Source organism: Coccinella septempunctata, chromosome 4 (genome assembly GCF_907165205.1).
Source record: "Coccinella septempunctata chromosome 4, icCocSept1.1, whole genome shotgun sequence".
NCBI lineage: Eukaryota > Metazoa > Arthropoda > Insecta > Coleoptera > Coccinellidae > Coccinella > Coccinella septempunctata.
The window spans coordinates 5,465,336-5,486,146 of NC_058192.1; the positions used below are offsets into that span (position 1 = coordinate 5,465,336).

The 20,811-nt window shown below is 38.0% G+C and overlaps 1 protein-coding gene across 1 annotated transcript in view; it reads left to right on the plus strand.

The window, feature by feature from the left end:
* LOC123312000 (cyclic nucleotide-gated channel rod photoreceptor subunit alpha) overlaps positions 1 to 20,613 on the plus strand; it is a 66,452-nt gene extending 45,839 nt beyond the window's left edge. Inside the window, exons 7-11 of the mRNA XM_044896167.1 lie at positions 10,802 to 11,095; positions 14,007 to 14,156; positions 14,981 to 15,148; positions 16,836 to 17,060; positions 18,090 to 20,613. Of these exons, the coding sequence (XP_044752102.1) occupies positions 10,802 to 11,095; positions 14,007 to 14,156; positions 14,981 to 15,148; positions 16,836 to 17,060; positions 18,090 to 18,361 (1,109 nt within the window). The 3' untranslated portion in view covers positions 18,362 to 20,613. The remainder of the gene's footprint in view (positions 1 to 10,801; positions 11,096 to 14,006; positions 14,157 to 14,980; positions 15,149 to 16,835; positions 17,061 to 18,089) is intronic.
* The last annotated feature ends 198 nt before the right edge of the window (positions 20,614 to 20,811 follow it).

Consider the following 20,811-nt stretch of genomic DNA (forward strand, 5'->3'; position numbering starts at 1 on the left):
TTTCCCATCCGAATGAATGAAGTGAACCCGGGGGTGGCTCTTTCCCCCCAAGTTCCAACCGTTTCCAAACCTCGAAAAAGGGAGAAGTATTATTCTAGATCCGCTGAAGCGGGGATTGCCAGTCTCCTTCGGAATCTTATCCTATTTGAATAAGCAATATGCCTTTTGAACTTATCTCCATGGCTGTGAAAGTTTCGGTTTGTTGATCCTCGGGTATATCCCAAAAATTGCACGCATCACCTGTGTAGGTGGGATTTTTTCCTATGGGATATAGTATGGAGGAAAGGAATAAAATCGGATCTGGTGTTTGAATAATTCACGTTTTTCTTGATCAGTTCTGGATATTTCATTACTCACATTTTTGAGTATAATCTTTGAGCCAGCGAATCTAGAAGAAAAATTCGAAAAAAGTTCTTCATTCTTGGTCAAGTGAAATGCTACCAAAATTAAACTCCCAGCATCAGTTTTGTCACTGGTATTAAACTCTCTCATCATCAACTTTACTTCAGCTGTCATAGACATTGCAGTATTCATGATAGCATATGACTTTTTTTCATAAAACGTGCCAATTTAACTCTACTTGGGTATAACTTGTAATCCATTTTACACTTGAATATATATCGAAAAGGTTTTTTGATTTCTGTTTTGATTAGTAATGATGCTGTCGAAAAAATCACATGATCCAAAACAATTCTATTTCAAGCTTTTAGTGGATTTTGGTAATGAGAGTGATTTTACATAAAGTACCCTACAGCTTTCCTTTTCATGAGTTAATGCATTCTCTTGTCTAGAAAATGCCCAAGTGTGTCAAATTCCAAACTGGACATCAATTTTCACCAATATTTTTTTCATCAAGAGAATATTCTATCTAAAATTCAATCACCAATGTTTTGGCTAGCACGATTTGAACAAATTCTTCAAACGGAATAGGAATGAAAAGTATCTGACTAAAAATTCAGGAACATAAACGAAAATCAAGAATTTCAATAGAATAAATTCAAAATTCAGGAGACTTCCCCTTTCTTCCAGAGAGAACGCAAAAGACAACTATCAGTATCAAATTCCAAAGTTCCCAACTTCCTCTAATTCTCATCTTTTCGAGCTGTAACTCTGCCAGAAGATTAGCTCAATTGAACGGTTATTCAGTGTCGAGCTAATTGGAGCAGTAGAATGTTACAGTCTCTAATTACCTCAACTTTCCTCTTGTTACCGTACTGAAATCTGAAATTAAGTGTCATCAAGTTACTTCAGAACGAAGAAGGCTGATAAGAGATGAATCATTAATGTCTACGCAAGAACATATAATCGTTAATTAGCAGTGTTTTTATACCATGAGTCTCCTCTGGAGAACTTCCCCTTGTTCTGGATCTGCCTAAGGGGGAGGGAGTTGAGGCATTATTGTTGGAATTCCTCGGAAAGCTTCGAATGGACGTGGTTGTTAAATTTCGAATATTCAGTTATTCGTTATGAACAGTGAGGGTGTATCATTATTTTTTCTTAAAACCTTGAGGAATTTCACTTAAAATGCGATTTTCTCATCGATATTCTATTGGTCTTCTTCTTGGTAATCATCTTTCGATGATCATCTTAACTTACACCTTCTATCCACTGCGAACTGAAAGGACCCAAATATTGTAATGAAAATTCGAAATCGTACTAAATCATAATTGTAAACTAGAAGCTCTCAGAACGGCAAAACTTACTAGAGAGAATATTGGAGAGGTTCAAAGTAGAGATTAGTGAAATAACAATCCAGCGAGCAGTATTTTCAGCATTGCCGGTCTAAAATCAAGTTCAAACAAACATTAATCCACGTAGAAAATACTACGTCGAGTTCGAATGAGTGCACTTACACTTTATCATCATAATAAAAATGAGGAGCTTGAGAGGCCATTGAAAGTACGTTAATGCGCTAGATAATCATCCTTAGGAGCTGTAATCGAGAACTGGGGCGTAATGACGAATGAGATCAAAAAATATCACCGAACCATCGCTTTAACGGGTTTTTGGAACACACTTATCCTGTGAATCACACTTCACGTCCTCGGAAAGACAATGCGGATGCCAAGAGAACGATTAATATCAGAGGTTTTCTCTGGTTTTATTTTCGAAGACGCGATGCTGCCGCAGTCTGCCCATTCGTCTTGTACTTTGCAAACAATTGATTTTTTTCAAGTTTCGAGAGGTGAGAGGCCTGTTATGCTATAAATTCAAGAGGATTTCACCTCACGTTCAGTTTAAAAAAATATCTACGAGATTCATCGAGTATCATCAGTGGAATAGGGAGAGATCACAGAGATTCCTCTGTGAAGGTAGAGATCACAGAAATTCCTCTGTGAAGGTAGAGATCACAGAGATTTATCTGTGTATCTATGTCATATAGAGACATAGAGAGTCTATATGTCTATGGTAGAGGCAGCTGGCCCATATAAGGCCAGTTTGCAATTGCCACGTCACAATTCATTAAGATGATTCAATTATAAAGTAGCTGTCAATTTGGGGATGTTTGGGGAGTTTTCATTTTGAATAAAGAAAAGTGGAATTCACTTCAAAAACGAGGACGAATAACGAATATGCCTATCAGGATACACTGAAGGGGAGACAAACTTGTACAGGACCTACGAAATGAACTAGGGATACGGTGATAAAACGCTAACAGCCTCTTCAGAGTGAATTGACACGTAGAAACGAGGGAGGTTTTACCCGAGGCCATGGACCGATGATTGATGCTATATCGTAGTGGTGATACATGATACACGTTTCTGTCAATTAGAGTGTGGGCAGTGGAGAAAACATAGATTGCGTTGTTAAAAAGCTCCAAGTTTTTGGTGGTTCGATGAAGGTTTTTTCGTTAGCAAGAAATCCCTATTGTTTCTTCTCTAGATATCCATCCAGTTTGTGCACGCCAACTATTTCTTGAATGTTGATTTATTTTGGCATGGAAAAATAAGTCCCAGATCAGAAAGCTATTCAGCGTCTACCCACTATTCTAACAGACAATAAATTTCAATAAAATATGACAATTGGAGTATTTCAGAGTCAGAATTTCACTTAGATTCAAAATATGACATAAGAATTGGTATTTTCGCTTGAAAAAGCGGGATGTTATCGTGTTTCATGACTTTGGGACCATTCTATAATGTCAAGAATAATTCCAGTCCGAAATGTTAAAGAATTATCGACCACTGGCGCACTGCAACTCACCCTGTATATCATTTAGATAAAGAAAGAATATAGTGAAAATTCATCCAGATTGGTGTTTTACAATTTTTTGTGCACGATGTAAGCAAACCTTCCCTTATTGCTTTCATAGATAAAACTATAAAAACAATGTTATTCATCTATTCGAGTTCATCACATTCCGAATCGATGTTCCTGAAAATGCCCCGATGGAATAAAACTTTCGGGGATATGTTCACATCCTATCGGAAAAAGCAAAATCCGTTCATTTTCCCAAATGGATATTCAAACGACCTAATCGAGATATTTTTTATGGACGCGACAGTGTACCGGATACGAATTTCGAACCGCGTCAACTCTGTACATTATGGAATTCATTAAACTATGAAATACACAATATTCCCCTGGCGTTACGGGATAGGATTCGCGGGATGAGAGATGAAAATTGGCTACGTCAACGTACTGCAGTAGGTTGCGCAGGTGTCCAATGCTGCCTGTTTGTGAATTTATCTCAGAACCCTACATTATTCCCTTCTGCAGAACCCCTATTGGTGTTGCGTCAAGAGGGAGAACATAACGATAAATAATTTAGGGACTTCGTTTAACATCCTCCGATTGCGCTACATTCTACCAATTTCCTTTCTTTCTCCTGCTGGTGTAGAATCGTGAATGAAAACACGTATACTGATCCCATAAGCGTGCAGGGGCTCATTCATTTTTAACAGATACACTCCGGCGTTTTTTTCACAATCCTCCATTGTGGCTTTTCAACAGAAAAATAAACTCTTTTGTTCTACGGTTACATGAAATAGTCTCGGTGTTTTTAAGAATAATGGCGAGGGGAAGAATAATTTATGTAGCCTGAATAATTACTTGCCTGCTTCAATTCAGATGTTCACATCTGAGTGGTGAAATATACTTTTATTAACGTCGTTCATGAAGGTGTCTGAGGTACTACTGGTAGATGAAAATCTACCAACTGTATGTATAGAAAGAAATTCATGAGTGTAAATGAATAGTTACGAAAAAATTTGATGGCTAATTTCTTGTGACAAAATAGTGTCGGTTTTTCATATATATTTTTTGAGCAGCCTTCCTAAATATAGCTGATGATATGGTGAAAAGCAATTCACAATTTTTTTCTTAGAAACCAGAAGACTGACACAAATGAAACTGAGCTAGAAGTCAATCAAAAAAGGCCGGATATCATGCTGATATTTTAGGGAAACATCATCAAAATTTGTTTCAATGGCCTTCTTGCTATCATATAATATCTGCTCAATTTTATTTCAGTCAGTTTCCTGGTTTCTGAGAAAAAATTAAAAATTGCTTTTATGGTGCCATCTTTGGGAGGCTGTATCTTGGCAGGAGCTGGTCGAAAATTTTCATATGAACAAACCACGGTATTTTTCAACAAGGAATAACCCGTCACATTTTTTAGCAACTATTGATTTACATATTTTCTTCTAATAAGGTGAATTGATGAATATTTCATAACGAAAAAGATGCATATTCTCTTTCGAATTTATACGAGTTCGTTTAACATCAACTATCCTCTCATTCACCGACAATTTGAAACATGGTCATCATTAACAACGGCTGCCATTGAAAATCAACCCTATTCATCATCTTCCACAATAGTAAAATGATTGTGTAATGATGTGAATCACGATAAGTGCTGCTCAGACTCGTTTCATTTGAAATTTCGCAGTCAATCCTTCCCTGATCAATACGTACGAACTTTGGATTTCCATTCGAATCGGTATTGTGTCGAATATCGTTTCCATGTTATTTTAGGATTGGACGTGAGTAATTCATCATCGATCCTTGTAAATGCGTCAATTTCATGTGGGCCATTCTTCAAATTTCGGAGTGGGTCTATTTTTTGATGGGCAATATGGGCGGAAATGAAAATTGGACCAGACCGTGCTCTCCTACAGATGGATCGATTGATTGGCACTGGTGTTCATTAATATTTCCATCAACGTTGCTGTTATTACACCGTATTTCACGCATTCCCAATATTATGCCCCGCATCAATCACTAGGGTATTTGACGAAAATATTTACCTTCCAAGTCTCGAACTATTGGGTGATTCATTCTCTTGTTTTCTCCATAAGTTCATTCATTTTCTAATCGAATGATGGTAGTTCAATCGAGAATTATGTTTTTCATAAATTACCTCCGATGTTCTGTAATTATTCGATTTTGAAATGTTGGCGGGGATGGGGTAGGCTGCTTGTGAAATCGCATCTGAGAATGATGAATCTATGTATGAAATTCAACGAATTGAACGTGAAATCGAACCATGCAAACAGCCTGCACATTTCGTATCGGAATATGAATCTAGAATTGCATTCGCTCAGTCGATGCCTAAATTGATCTTATCGCCAAGCTATATCGTCCGTACATGGCAATAAACCTCGGGGGCTTCAGTTTAAATCTGATACGATATCATTTTCGATGCCTTATCGTTACGTGTGAAATTGAAATATCAAATCGTATTCCCTCGGCCTGTCTCATGAAAGCAGAGCAGTCGGTGCAAAATCAACCGTAGATTAGACTGCAATAGTTTTCAGTGGGGTTTTCCACATCTAACTTTTTTAACTGTCTCTGAAATAACCATGGAAACACGACTTTGAACGTCCCAAGTTCAATATACAGAGTGAGTATTTGACTCGAACAAATATTTTAACAGTAGGTTCTTAAAGTCAACAGAAACACTTTTTTTCTATACCTACCATTTTTCCGATTCGGCCCTGATAAAAGATTGGCTACTTTGAGTATTCATAATGAGCTGTCCCACCCCTGGTGAAGCAAAATCACCTTCAGAATAGTTATTCTGAAGGTGATTTTGCTAGCTAGATTTAGCTAGTTAGCTAACTCTGGGACACTACACAACTGTGGATTTTTTAAAAAGAGTTGTATTGATCCAAAATGCCCAATTTTTCGAATATCACAGATAGTTTTCTATTTTTGAACATCAAATTACTCGAAAACGGCGCATTTTACGAGAAAATATGAAGAATACTATTATTTTACTAAACGTTCAAGTATTAGATAGCGTCCAACTTAGTTTCGAGAGTTGGATTCTCTGAATATTCGGTATTAATGGTCATAATGATAAAACTAGAAGACGTGGGCGAAATTTTGTTCTCGAAAGAGATTCATCAAATTAATGTAAAACTGTATTCCGAAATTTATTTCATTTGACAAAACCGTTTATGAGACAGAACTAAACAAACTTTTTTTATGGTTTTTCAACAGACTGTATCTCTTAAACCGGGCTGATTCGGAAAAAAATAGTAAAGGAAAAAAGTGTTTCCTTTAACCTCAATAACCTACTGTTAAAATATTTGTACGAGTCAGAGGCTCATCTGGTACAGATAATTCAATGTTTTAAAAAAACGTGTGAATAATTCATTGCTCAAATAATGACTGAGGTAATATTCTGCATCTCCTTTTCCTCGAACTTTTGATTAGTTCCGAACTGGAATGTGCATAGACCTGTTTCGGTTCTGAAATAGTTCAGGGCAGTAATAGACCTGTGTGTAGTGGTGAACTTATAATGATTCAGACTCTTACGACCCCTATGAAAATTAATCTTTTGGCTATCTCGCGGTCCCTTCACCAACCCTTTAATGTTCAGCAATACCAATTCCTCCGCAATCAACATCGGATGGCATGCAGAACAACGATATCTCTATCCGCATCATCGCTGCGTCTTTTGGAAGGAGAGCGCCGAAGAAGACCCTCTCATTCCTGTGGGAAAAGTCAATGTCATCGGGTATCCCAGTTAGTGCTGGAATGGCGGAGTCTAATATAGGACGCGCTATTTTTAGACCACAGAGCCATCGATCGAGTAAAGGAGGGTAATTCTGCTATTTCTGTTCCTGTGCTCCATTGTGAGCCAATACAGGGGTGGACATATGTAGTGGATTGTTTGCATTGGGTGGTTTATGGTTCAGGGTGACGAAATAAAATGTATAATTACCTTCTGTCGGTAGTTATATACCTGAAGCTTCTTAACTGCACACACAGGATATTGGAGGTCCTATAGATGGAGTCAAACTCATGATAGTGAATAATGAAGAAGTGGAATCACTCTAATAATTCATATCCATTGTCACGTCGCTTCCAACTTGAACACTGCTGTCATATTTCATCTAGGTAAATCCTTCGTTGCAGAATGGCGAATGCGCTCAAGACTAGTTTAGCTGAAACAACTTTCTATTCGAGTTGGAAAACTATTTGAGATATTTTGGACATAAGTGATTGAAGGTTAAAACTCCTGAGTTCCAGCAAAAAGGTTCATCGTGTTACATAATAATGCGGAAGAAAAATGAGAGTGAAAATCCAGCTCATTTTATTTTATAATTTGTCGTTCTATTTCTACCTAGTTATATTTTATTTGTTTTGTTTCAACTGAGGAATTAGTAGGAAAAAACAGAAACTATTTCTGATTTCTGCCTATTCCACATTTCACATCTATATTGAAACGTATATTTCCCTTCGAAATATGATTTAGGGTGTTGTTTTCAGTTCTATATGGTGCGAAAGTCTATAAACTACCCGAACGAAGGGGGATACGCTCATTTTCAACGTTTGCGGTCGCTATAATGAATGAGGATCTTCCTTCCGTTCAACTACAGCGACCTAAGAACTAAGAACTTCGTTGCTGAGACGAAAAAGTCCGTCATAAAAACATTATGATGAAGCACCCTTTTAGACCAAAAATCTCCGAAAGTTTCTGTTTCTTGCTCCACGAATAAACAACGTAATATCCAGTACGGAGGTCGGTGAAAAACCCCATTGGCATCACCATAACTTCGGAATCCCCACCATGCAAAATAGTTCCGATGAAAACATGCATCGTTTTGGGGGGAGATCCTTGAAAATAGAACGTTAAACTGCATGACCTCTCCAACCAATGAATATTTGGCGCTGTTCGGGATAATGCCCAAGAGTGCAGGAGAAATCCTGGCAAAACACATAAATAGGGGACAAAAGCCAGACGGCTCCAAGCGCCAAGATACCGGGTAAAGGGCACCATTCTGAAGTACAGGGACGGTTCAGGATGGAAATTCCGAAGAAAATGAAAACAATGTGAATTCATAATAACTTCCATGTCCGTAAATTACTATCTGTTATTTTATTTCTTGAGAAACGGCATTGTCAACGTATGGAAATGATCCATTTTCTCTTTAAGGCAGGGACGGATTCGAAAAGTTATGCTTTCAATTAATCTTCAAAAAATATATTCTGAATCGAAGAAATCTATAGTTTTGTGTCTTGCTTTTGAGATTATTCAAGATGTTTTGTTAGAATTATAAGTGATTTTTATTAAAAACTACTGATCATATTCCAAAAGGTTAAATATGATCCTTAGTTCCTATCAATCATTTTAAGTTTGAAATGTAATGAAATATCACCACACCTGCACTAAATCTGGGTATTTATTTATAAATCATGAAAAATTATAACATTATAATGTAGAAATTCGATGGAGAATTCCATCTAAGTGAGATGGCCAGGAATTTTCGTATAGCAAACGTTCCTCTTCGACGAAAACAGTTCAAAAGAGTGCGAAAAAAGTTTCTCTCAGATGGAATGGTGTCAAGGAACTCTCCAACTCGATGAATATGAATTAAGCATAAAAATTCCCGTTTGGATTTCTTCATCGCTTTTCACCCTTCCGGGGCATCTTATAACAGTGTTTGATGGTCGGGAAATGCCTTCCGTAATGGAATTTTCACGATTAAATTTTCTATCATACGCTTACTATGTATACCGGTACGAAGTGACTCGTAAAAAGTTGGGATTTCAGTTGGAGCAGCTCCTGGCATGATCTAGAATGAAAATAAACTCATTTCATTCAAATTTAATGCGTTTTTCGTTCGAGTTAGTTTTATGGCTCGTTAAAATTTTGTTTTCCCATTCGAACAACAGATTTATATGATGTCAATAACCTTCAACTTCTGCTTAATGAAAGAATTTTACTCGCGGAGATGTGGGGAAAATGGAAAACTATAAATGCCAAGTGAGCTCAAGTGATTACACATCAGAAAAGGATGCAGATATTAGAAATTCTTTCATGGTTCATGGCGAACACTTTTAGTACATTTTGTTGTAAGAAAATCTGTCAAAGACCATTGTGAATGCTAGTAGGAAAAATTGCAATTTTATAACAGCGCATACGCCATTTTGCAACCACATTATAAGGCATGAATTTCACCTACAGTAAGTCTTAGAGAGTTACTTTTTTACTGAAACTACTTATGGATTGAATTTGAAAGGCAAATGGTTCTTCGATCTGCAATAACCTAACTTTTCAGTACAATCGATTGTTTTACAACTTTGAAAATTGGAAATAACACACTTGGGAGAACGTTTTCAAATTAAGAATCTAGTTTTACTCTGATTATGAAGGAAAAGCCTTTTCCAGCTTTCTTAGTGTTCAATATTGAGAGGTACACTTGAAAATGTTGGATGAGAACCTTTAAAAATTTGAACCGAAGAACGCAAAAAAAAATCCTCGAAATCGATAAAAACTATCGATTCTATTTTTTTTTCTTTAGAATATTGACGTGCAGAGGTGCACCTTCATGATCAATTTACCGAATACGCCTCAACAGCGTAGGGGGTTCGGAAATCTCTTGCGTCTCTCCACAATTTCGCATCGAATCGAGGGAAATTCGGAAAATTGAAGATTCGAAAGAATGAATTTTCCATGTCTTTCATTCTCGATTGTTCCGAATCCATTTCGAGGGCAACTTGCCTTCTGAAAGCCGTGCCGTTAGGAAAGTCTAGCGAGGGTTGTCGAAAAAAAATCCAATGCGTATTATTAAGAGCATGTTTCACATCATTCGAGTGCAATATACGTCGGGGTAGACATGATATATCGACGCGAATCTTGAAATATTAGAATTTGGATTTTTCTCGACGTTCAGAAGGAAGTAATGTACAAGAAATTCTCCACTTCCGAAAACTTTTTAACCAACGAAATGTGATCTTACGCAGATGAAATTGCAAACTTGCCCGCCAATTTAGCAAATTGCTCGACTCCAGCGATTTTTTTTATTGAAGGCAGTTTCAAATTGAAAAATGAGTAAACTTTATTTCACCCCAGAATCTGTATCTTTCAGCCTCTTAAAGATAATCGAATAATGGAAATAGATGACTGAAATTCGTGGCTAACTACTTGATGTCTAACTCGCTTCAAGCTTGATATAATATTCCGTTTCATGAAGTTCTGCCTAATTAGACATCTAGATATAGGCTGAAATTCACTTGGAAATTATTTTTGGCTCCTCAATTTTACATAATATGTCATTCAAGCTTGATTATTCGAATTTAATTATTCCTTGATTTCTCTTGGTCCTTATTTCAAACCTTACCCAAAACTTCGACTGACTGATCAACCGTGGGATAGTTTTTTGACGTTCAGACTGAATATTAAGCAGCAATGATATCTTGGGAAATTTTATAGCTGCATTATCGATTTGAAATGAATCGGCCAATCAATCTCTTGATTTCGCGATCAAGATTTGTGCAAACGTCCATCTTTATGCTATTTATATCTAACTGAATAGTGTGGAGTTGATTTCTTTTATTGTTACAGCTAAACTGGACGGCGTGAAGACGTACATGCGGATGAGGAGGGTGCCCAACCATCTGCAAGTTAAAGTGATCAAGTGGTTTGACTATCTGTGGCTCACCCAAAAGTGTTCGGACGAAGAAAAAGCCGTATCGTGTCTTCCAGATAAACTCAAAGCCGAGATAGCTATCAACGTTCATTTAGATACTTTGAAACGTGTAGAAATATTCCAAAATACCGAAGCGGGTTTTCTATGCGAATTGGTGCTAAGGCTTAGGCCGGTTTTGTTTTCTCCAGGAGATTATATTTGCCGAAAAGGTGAGTAAGATTCATTCTCAACCATTTTTTTAAGATTGTAGTCTGCTTTCGACTCAGCTTGTCGAGAACACATGACATCGATCTCTGCAACAGTTTGAAAAGCCTTATTTTCAAAGAAGTACCAACAATACGTCCAACACAAAAGTTGCACCAAACATCACACGTTTTAGAGGCATTTATTTTTTGAGCACCAAGTGTGGCTTCTCAGATCCCCAAAAGCGGACATAAAGGTAGAAAGGGGCACCATCGTTCAAGGTGGTTTTGCTGGAAAATTCAGCATTCACTTATTCAGTAATCAACTTCAATGAGCTCTTGCATAATCATTGCGTCAATACAACTTGACTGAGTATGCGTAAATTATGAAAACGTTTTGAAAACTTCTCAGGGAGATTTTTGTAAAAATATGTCCATTCAATTGCATCCTACCTTCATACCACAAGCTGATAACATATGTACATATGAGCCTAATTTCAAGCCATTACGATCAGAGCGGGGTTTGAGTTCATTAAATCCCCAAACAGCAATTAGGTAACGATTACAAATCGTACGTATTTGTGAACTCGTTGCCAATAATAGGTTGGGTTGAAATATGCCTCATAATTCAACCATCCCCTAATTATTTATTCCTTTGGCGTTTCCTGATTTGATTGTGAACGTAGTATACGGGTATTTGCTGAAATATGGCAACAATTCTTAGAAAATCGTATAAGTTTCGAAACAATCTTATCGTAGATCGTATAAATTTTCATTTCATTTCTCCACAATGAATTATCCTATGTAATATACGATTTTCTGAAACTGTGGTTCGAAAAATTTCTTCTAGTGAGAAATTAGTAGCAAATATTGTTGGTTCGGGATATTATTCCAAAAATTTCTCAACGAAACAGCTGTCCTCCTTTTAATGTCTGTTTATTCATTAATCGATAACTGTTTTTATTTATAAACTGAACCAACCAAACAACAAAGTAATAATGAAAACATCATCGTCTTAACATTAACGTCTTCCTCCTCTTTCTCCATCTATCCTTCTCCAAAATTCTGCCTTTTCGTAAATCAGCCAGTACCCTGTTCTGAGACTCCTCGTGTTTCATCATCCCGGCTAACAACTGATACAATTGCGCCTTATCCTTTCCCACCCTCAAAACTTTCTCGCTCATCTCCTTCAAGAATGTGGTACAGTGCCTTATATCCTTCCTAGAAATGGTGAATATCTCCGTTATCTCCAGTGCCACTATCGATAGTGTGGCAAATCCTCCCCTCTTCGTGATCGAAAGATCGCCGAAATGATCCCCATCTTCGAAATGCAATATTTCGACGGAGTCCGGTCCGAAGTAAACTGCCAGAGTACCGTGGGACACCCAGAACATTTTGAGGAGGGGCTCTCCGTACTTCAAAACCACATCGTTTGGAAGATAGATCTCTCTCTGCATGAAGCCGATTATGCTGCCGAGGGACGACCTGGACATTCCGTAGAACAAGGGCACTCTGTCCAATACGTTTTTGCAGGTATACAGGGTGACCTCGCACCGGAGATGTTCCGAGAACGTCGACAGAATCTCCTCTTCCTTGAAAAATTTCTTTTGGAACTTGTACTCGTAGTACGTTATCAGACGTTTCTTCAGACTGTCCGATATGTTTTTCGATCTCACGTACTCGGTCACTTGGTGGATCAACTCTTCGTATTTGCTCTCCGATATGTTCACCGAACCGAACAGTTCGAGTACCTTGGCCATCGCGTATTTGCAGTAGATGAAACCTATAATGATGACGAAGGAACATGCTAATTTCTCTATCGTGAGAGTAATTGGTCGATACCCCTCGCTCGCTCCAAAAAAGTGACACGTCGCTCGTATGAACACCAGAACGTAAAGATCGTAGAAGTTCTTGGTGGTTCCAGAGCACATAAGTGCGTGTATGGCGTCAGGTCCTTCGCTACTGTCAAAAAGCCAAGACTCAAGGGGAAGATCCTCCCAGGTGTAGTAGCAGATAGAAACAAAGTACAACGTACACGCCAACCAATGGATCAAGTAGAACGCCATCAGGAAAACTATGCCCAACGTGCTTACGGACTCTGGAATGTTGAGGTCCTCCAGCATCTCCGTCAGATATCTTATCATATCCAGCAGCCTCATGATCCGAAAACATCGCAATGCGCACAAAGCGGTGATCCTTGATTTCCTCTGATTTATTCCAGCAATTGCGACCGCAACTTCTTTAACCGGTAAACAAGCCAGTGTTTCTGGTATGAAGAAACTGAACATCCTATTTTTTATTATCTTCTTCGGGGATAGTATTATCTCTTTCGTCAAAGGGGAACAGTAACCAACGAAGCAGGACATGATGACGTTGAGGAAGAACACGGTGTCCAGCGTCCATTGTATCTTGAAGAGCATGTGGGAGTTGTCGCAGGTCATGAAGAAGGATATCCTCACGGGATCGAGCAGCAGGGAAGTCATCCAGAGCAGACAAATGATCTTTTCTCTTTGAATGGCGCATTTGCTGAACGGGTGTATTATTCTAGGGTGCGCGCCCGATGCGTGTCTCCTTTTTTCTGCTCGCACCGAAGCGTAGCTCCGGAAGAACCTCTTGGCTTTCAGGCTTTCTTCGTCCACTATGAAAAATTTCCGCAAGGAGAGGAACCACGTTTTTTGTTTCGGCAGATAGGGCGGCAAGTCCAGTACGCAACTTTCGACAGTTGTTGGTAGGTCGCATTCATGATCGAAATAGCCGATGTATTTCTTCATCGGAAATGTGCGAACAATTTCTGATCAGAATACTGACAATTCGATGCCAAAAATCATAGAAATACCAAAAATGATGTAGTGTCGACATAGAATCGCATGACGAACACATATTTTTTAGATGTGTTATGATAGATCATTCAGTCTTCGTCACATTCTTTCTTTTGCAGGGGAAGTAGGTAAAGAGATGTACATAGTTAACAGAGGCAGGCTGCAAGTAGTTGCTGATAATGGTAGGACTGTCCTAGCAACGCTAAAGGCGGGCAGTTATTTTGGAGAGATTTCTATTTTGAACATGGGCACGGCAGGTAAAAACCTTGGTAAATATCAGCCAGCAGGAGGTTATAACCCCTTATCTACTTTGCATGTTCAAATACTGTGATGAATAACCCAACAATGAATCTAAGCATGTTTTGATGAAATTCGCTGAATGGGGTAATGATGAGATGAGAAGATTTATTTGAAATTGTGTTTTTGTTCGTGTGCATCCAGCATTCAAGTGTAATGTTCTACATATAACATAATCTCTCATCAAAACCCTGTGTTGATATATTCAGATTTTTACTTACCCCTTCCTGCCTGGCTTCTATTTGTCAACCCTTTTTCAATATGTATATCGCATTTATCAAATTATACTCCGATATTCAGAAGAAACTACTGAATTGTTACATTTGATTCAATATAAAAATGTTGGTGAACGTCGGAATATAATTTGCATGGAACCAAAAAATATTTTCAGATTTATTACCCATTCTTATAAGATGAACTAAAGCAAAAGGTGTTGCACGTAAAGCAAGTTAATTTTCGTTCGTGATAAACGATTAATAATAATAAACGAATGTTTACTATTCTTTTTCGATAAACAATTCAGTATAACCCCAATATGCAGCCTTCACCCTTACTCTAATTGTTATTCAACGTATTTTGATTGAAGTATTCTGCATTCACTGATATATTTTTATTTGAATGATGGAAAGGCTTCAAATTCTTAATTATATCAAGCAAGGACCGCAATATGAGCATTATTTCTTCATTCCTAGCGAATCCCATTTTTTTGTCTAAAATCTCGACACATATTTGTTGTTTCCAGAAGAGATAGCCCCTTTTGTACGCTTCCCGTTCTCTCAATACGAGTCTTTTTCAGGTAATCGAAGAACGGCCAGCGTTAGATCTGTCGGTTACAGCGATCTTTTCGTTTTAAGTAAAAAGGATATGTGGGACGTCCTCAAAGAATATCCTGCGGCCAGGGTTAGACTGGAAGCTATTGCTGTGAAACGATTGGAGAAATACAAGAGGGCCCCTCTAGAAAAAGGTGAGTGGACTGTGAACATGAGATTTTTCAACAGTGTTCTAAATTCAGGTATATATAAAATAAAACGTTCTCTTTTCGCACAAAATCGGTTATACCTACATCTAAATGATCGAATATTTTATGTCCATTCCTCAACTAGATATCGAATATTTTTGTCCAGAAACTATGAGCCTCGAAGCCTAAATCTTAAAATTTTCAGCAAAGTTATATTTTTTCATAGTCGATTGCAGGAGGGACGCGATAAAACCATCCGTTTTTCCACAAGGTATATTTCATCCCAATTTCTTCCACCCGCATTGTTACAGTGAGGGATCAACCTTATTCTTCTCCTCAAACATCTATTTCTCTTTCATGCTTACGCTCTATAATATTTACATAAATATCTTCCAGTGAGGCTGGCGAGCTTCCTTATTCAGTCATCCCCTTATGTAAATCCAAATATTTACAGTAAGAATATTTGTGTTTTCTTTCACTCTAGGTCCCGATTCATTTCATCCAGATACGGTAAGAGATCTTTCGCGGCTTACTGGAAAGTTGCAAAATTGAATCTAGATAGGGTTCGTTCGTGTGTGCGTATTATCCTGAGCATTCGGGAATTGGATCAAGGTATTTCATTTAGGAAATTGCTGTTTGGTAGATCAGTAATTCGAAAAATCTTCTAACGATTTCCAGATGAGTACAAGAGAATATTCTAACTTTGAGAAATTCGAATGAATTCCCTTTAAATTCAAGACGGAATGGAAAATGCTAAGGCAAATGTCTTCGGATTAAAATCTATGTTTATGCTGCACCGAAAGCACTCAACGCAAATTATCTGCAACTTAAGGAATGGGATCTCTAGGGCATCCAGGAATGAGTAAACGCTGCAGTTTTACACATTGGTTTACTGCCAAAGATTTCGTTCTTGTTTCATCTTTCACTGCACTCCTAATTTTAACATTGATTCGATGTATTTGATATTTTAATAGTAAAAAAGAGTTTTTTGTGTAATATTGTGGCCATTAGCCGTTAGACTACTCCCAAAAGATTTTCTCAATGGAAAAATCATCTTCTGAATAAGAAGATTGACGAGATGTTGATTTTCAGGTGACACTCGATATTTCTGCTGAATTTTGTAGACTTTTCTCTGAAGGACGAATTTTTCTGTATTCGCTCTTCGGAATCTACACCTGTCTTGATGTAAATCAAAAATTTCAGGGGACAGTTAATGTTTTTTTCGTGCATCAAAAACGCTTCATTAGAAAATAATAAGTGAAAAGTTTCTTTTTACAATTTACTGAATTTTATACATTTCTTATTATTCCCGCTTTCGAAAGACACTGCTAAAATCAAATTTCACAGAGGTCCAACTACTCCTAGCAATTGCTGCTTGCGCGAAGGTGATTTTTTTCGAGAAATTACAAATCATACTACTCTTACTCTGCTGGACTAAATATAGTCCAGAACGTATTACAGAAGAAGGGATAGGGGAAAGGGAATATAAAAAAGGATAAATGTGTTTAAGGACCATCCCTTGTGATAAAGATTATTACAAATTCAATATCTATCTGTTTTACCACTATTCGGCGAACTGGTTTCACGATTTCCTTAGCGAAATTCTTCAAGCGATCCCCATTTCTCTGAATATTCCTTTTTTGGGAGATATCTCGAAAATGATAACACTTTGAGACGAACAATTGCGTTTCAGCTGCTATGGGTAGAAGTCAGTCCACACCCGGCCTCGTCGAGTCCAAAGGAAAAATACCACTAGAAGACATGCTTCTGCAACCCGTGCTAGTGGGCTTCACACCATCAGCTTTCCAAAGATCTTACATGGATTCTCCCACTCCCTGCACCGTATGCCCAGACAGTCCTGCAAGATCGACCAGTAGCGAGAGAAGTCATCACACTCCAGTGTCTCAGCCTAGATCGGGTAAACAATATTCCCCAAATATTCCCTTTTTCATGTTTTACTTTTCATCTTCTCTCTTTCCATGAGATAACACCCGCCACTCTGCACTTGTCACAAACAGAAAATCACATCCTTCCTACCCACACTGAATGAGTGAAATATTCTTTATCCTTTATCAAGCACTCGCTTCGAGAATATGTTTCCTCACTTCATGTTTTACCTACAGTTCTTGTTCTTTCATGAAAAAATGTTTATTTTGCACATTGCACTGCTTTTTCTACCTCATTAGGCTACCACATCTTCTAAGGAGAATGTATGAAGCTTTGTCCTACTTATGACCAGATGTAGTTCCCCTCTCTCTAGAATAAAGATATACGGAGTTCGTGGGGGATTTTGAGACTTAAAAAATTAATAAATGTAAACATCGATTCAACAGAAATCCTCTTATCAAGGCTTGCGTCAACTTAAAAAATAGCGGGCATCATGCCCTCATAGAAAAATCAACACTGCATATTTATGAGCTTCGAGTGCACCGATATTGAAATTAGGGAACGTTTCTGATTAAATGATCGCATGTCTAGTATAACAAAAGCTACAGTGCCATGGAAACGTCGACAAAATAACTGAAAAAACCCATTTAAAAAATTTCTCCTCGAAGGTCTTGAACAACAATTAATGTCTTGATTGTTACTCAATTCTTGATCGTTTTATCTTCAGAACGATACATTTTGCACGTAATTTACGTTGAGACATGTTTTGATTCCGAAATGCGAATACACCCACCTTTATATTACTCCATTACGGTTTGTCTTCAACTCGAGATAACCAGCTCTTTCGATAATCGACTTCTTATTAGTTCTTTGAAAAATCCATTGAGCACAGTACCTACATTTTCCAGCTTTCCCTTGCAGATGAGGGGGTCAATAAAAATATTATATGGCAAGGGCAACTATGTCACAAGAAAAGCTTATGCGCCCAACTAATCTAAAAATATATTCCAATTTTTTCTAAGTATTCCATAGCTATAGTCACCTCTGCGATTCTTTCCAGGTACCACGATGCAGTGCGACAGCATGACGCAGTTGGTGTCGGGTGCCACGACACCGCTGCTCGGTTCCCACGAGGCCCTGGAGTCCGAAATAAAGAGGCTGAGGGAGAGACTGCACACCGTGGAGGCGGAAAACACGGCGATGAGCGTGAAGCTCAACCAGCAGCAGTGGGAACTGCAGAACCGCTTGGCCGAGATCGAGATGCAGATATGCTGCTCGCGGTCCACGAGCAGTCTGGAGGACAACGAGAGGAACAGGGAGAGCATCATTTAACAACAAAACGCGCTGCCTTACCACGTCTGGAACCAGTACGAGTTCGTGCAGTACATCGTGTAGTGAAGGCGGCAAATTTCGTGATATGACTTCCTACAATGAAATTCCTGTGCTCGAAATGTTCCCGCAGAGACGAGGGATGAAAGCATCGAGACTCCTCGCGTCGGGACTAACCTTCGCTTTTCTGTAATATCTTTTGCTACACTAAGAAAATATGTGGCAATTCATCTCTTTCCTCGGTAATACGAATGATTCGTTAATTTTATCAAGGGTGATGACTCGAGGTTTGTACTAGACACTGATGAATTTGTATCCTAACGGACAGCATCGACTGCCTGTTGAAATTCCAATTGATACGTTCAGATATTTCCCCAAGTACGTGAGTGAAGATCAATGTTTTTTTTTTTTTTTTTTTGGAGGATTCGGTGAATGAGTTCGAAGATGTTATCGCGACAAAATTGATATAAGCAGTGTTTGATGTCTGTCTGTAAAACATTGAAAGAAGATCACCGGCCTGCAAAAATCTTATTGAGTTCCGAAAAAGTACACTTCACCGAGGTGGACTCGAACCTGTGTCCTATTGATTTCCGATTATATGCTCTGACCTCTGAGCCACCAGAGAACTCAGATTCCAATCGCAAACTAGGAGAACCATTTCTCAAGAATTGCCTTGAAACGAAAAGTAATTTCATGATTTGTCTAGCAGTTTACTTTTAACTTCCATTTTTGTCATCCGAGTATCGATATCTTCTGTAGCCTGAAGAAGCATGGAAGCTGATATGAAACTGCAGCGTATTGGGTGAATGAATGTTAATAATGTCACCCTACAAACTTTCAATGGTTCAAGGTGTTCTGGGTCAGTTAGAAGGGATCATCAAGATCCTCTATCTATCTATTACTACCCTTAACATTGTCTCCATTTAGCAAAATTTGCAGAGAGGACCATAATGGTCATTGAAAGTGAAAATTGTTTCCTTACCTTTCTAACTGTCCCAGAACACACAAAAAGTTGCTAAGGTGACACTACTAACATTAAATTCTTGAGAAGCGGTCGGTCCTCCTAGTTTGCGCTTGGAATTCGTGTCCTCTGGTGGCTCAGTGGTCAAAGCATTTGAAGGGCAATCAAGGGGTCAAGGGTTCGAGTCCCGCGTGGAGACATAATTTTTCGGAATTGAATTATTTTTCTGCACGCCGTTTATTTTCCTTCAATATTGATATCCATCCTTCAACACTCATGACTTTATCTTTCTTAACCTATTCAATTATTCTATAAAAGACAATAATGTCCACATCATATTGCACCAACATCTTCTTTTAATCTTCATTTTAAACGTGAATCTTCTGAGAAGAAGAAAAAACTTGCTAGTTTCCAAGTTTTTCACCCGAATATTACCTGATACCTGATGTGGACGTTATTCATGATAAGAATTAGTAGATCCGAACGTCGCAAAGAATAACGATTCAGCAGGAAGAACGACGGGGACCAAGGTTAGTGCAGGAACATGCTAACTAAAATTCTTCTGAGAAGTTCTCCCATAACTTCAAATGAACTCGATATGGCGAGATCATGCAATTATTACATCCATCAAAATGGCAAACGCTGAATCTCTCCGTTCTTGTACGTCTGTCTGCAATGGTTTTCGTTCACTATCATTAAGTCTTCCAGTGGAGAAACACTGATTGAATTTTGAATTTCGGAATTACGAGAGAACCAGATTCTGAACATTGATTTGTGAGATCATTGTGTATTCGACAATATCGAATTTTTATTTTTTTTTGGAATATATTCCTCATGATGTGATTTATGCAAAATCGTAGTTTTAGTATTGTACATAAATTTGAAATTCACACGACTGCATAATACCGAACAATACAAGGATTTTTTTCAACTGAATTACGGTCATATTTCATCTTGGAAAGGTTAGTGTTGATAAATGTACAGGCTTATGAAGAAGAACTACTGCCATGTTCAATAGCCCTGTCACCATTACCTTTTATGAGAGTATAGATAAGCTAACTAGATTTTTATAGGGCAGCCTCAAGGTTCAGTGTGGCGTACCTCTGTATTTATTTGTCCCCTGAATATAATGTGAATACCAACATTCAAAATTGTACTCGATACGGTCTTGGGTAAAGGGGATACAAAACTCGATTTTTCCGTTGATATTGAATGTTTTTGGGAATATAATGACAATATAACTGAACGTCTACAGTACATAACGACCAGAGGAGTGCAGTTCAAGGCAAAAGGTTATGAACTCCTCCAGTGAAGATAGAATGAAATTTCATTTTATTCTATCTTCACGAGAAAGAGATCCGCCATTTATATTGCCGTCATTTCGAAATATTTCCAAAGAATCCTCAATAAAAAAGGAGGCTATGGAATTTGACGTTTTGCATTCGAAATTCTAACAGAAAACGTCAAATGTCAAGATTTCGTCGTCGCCTAC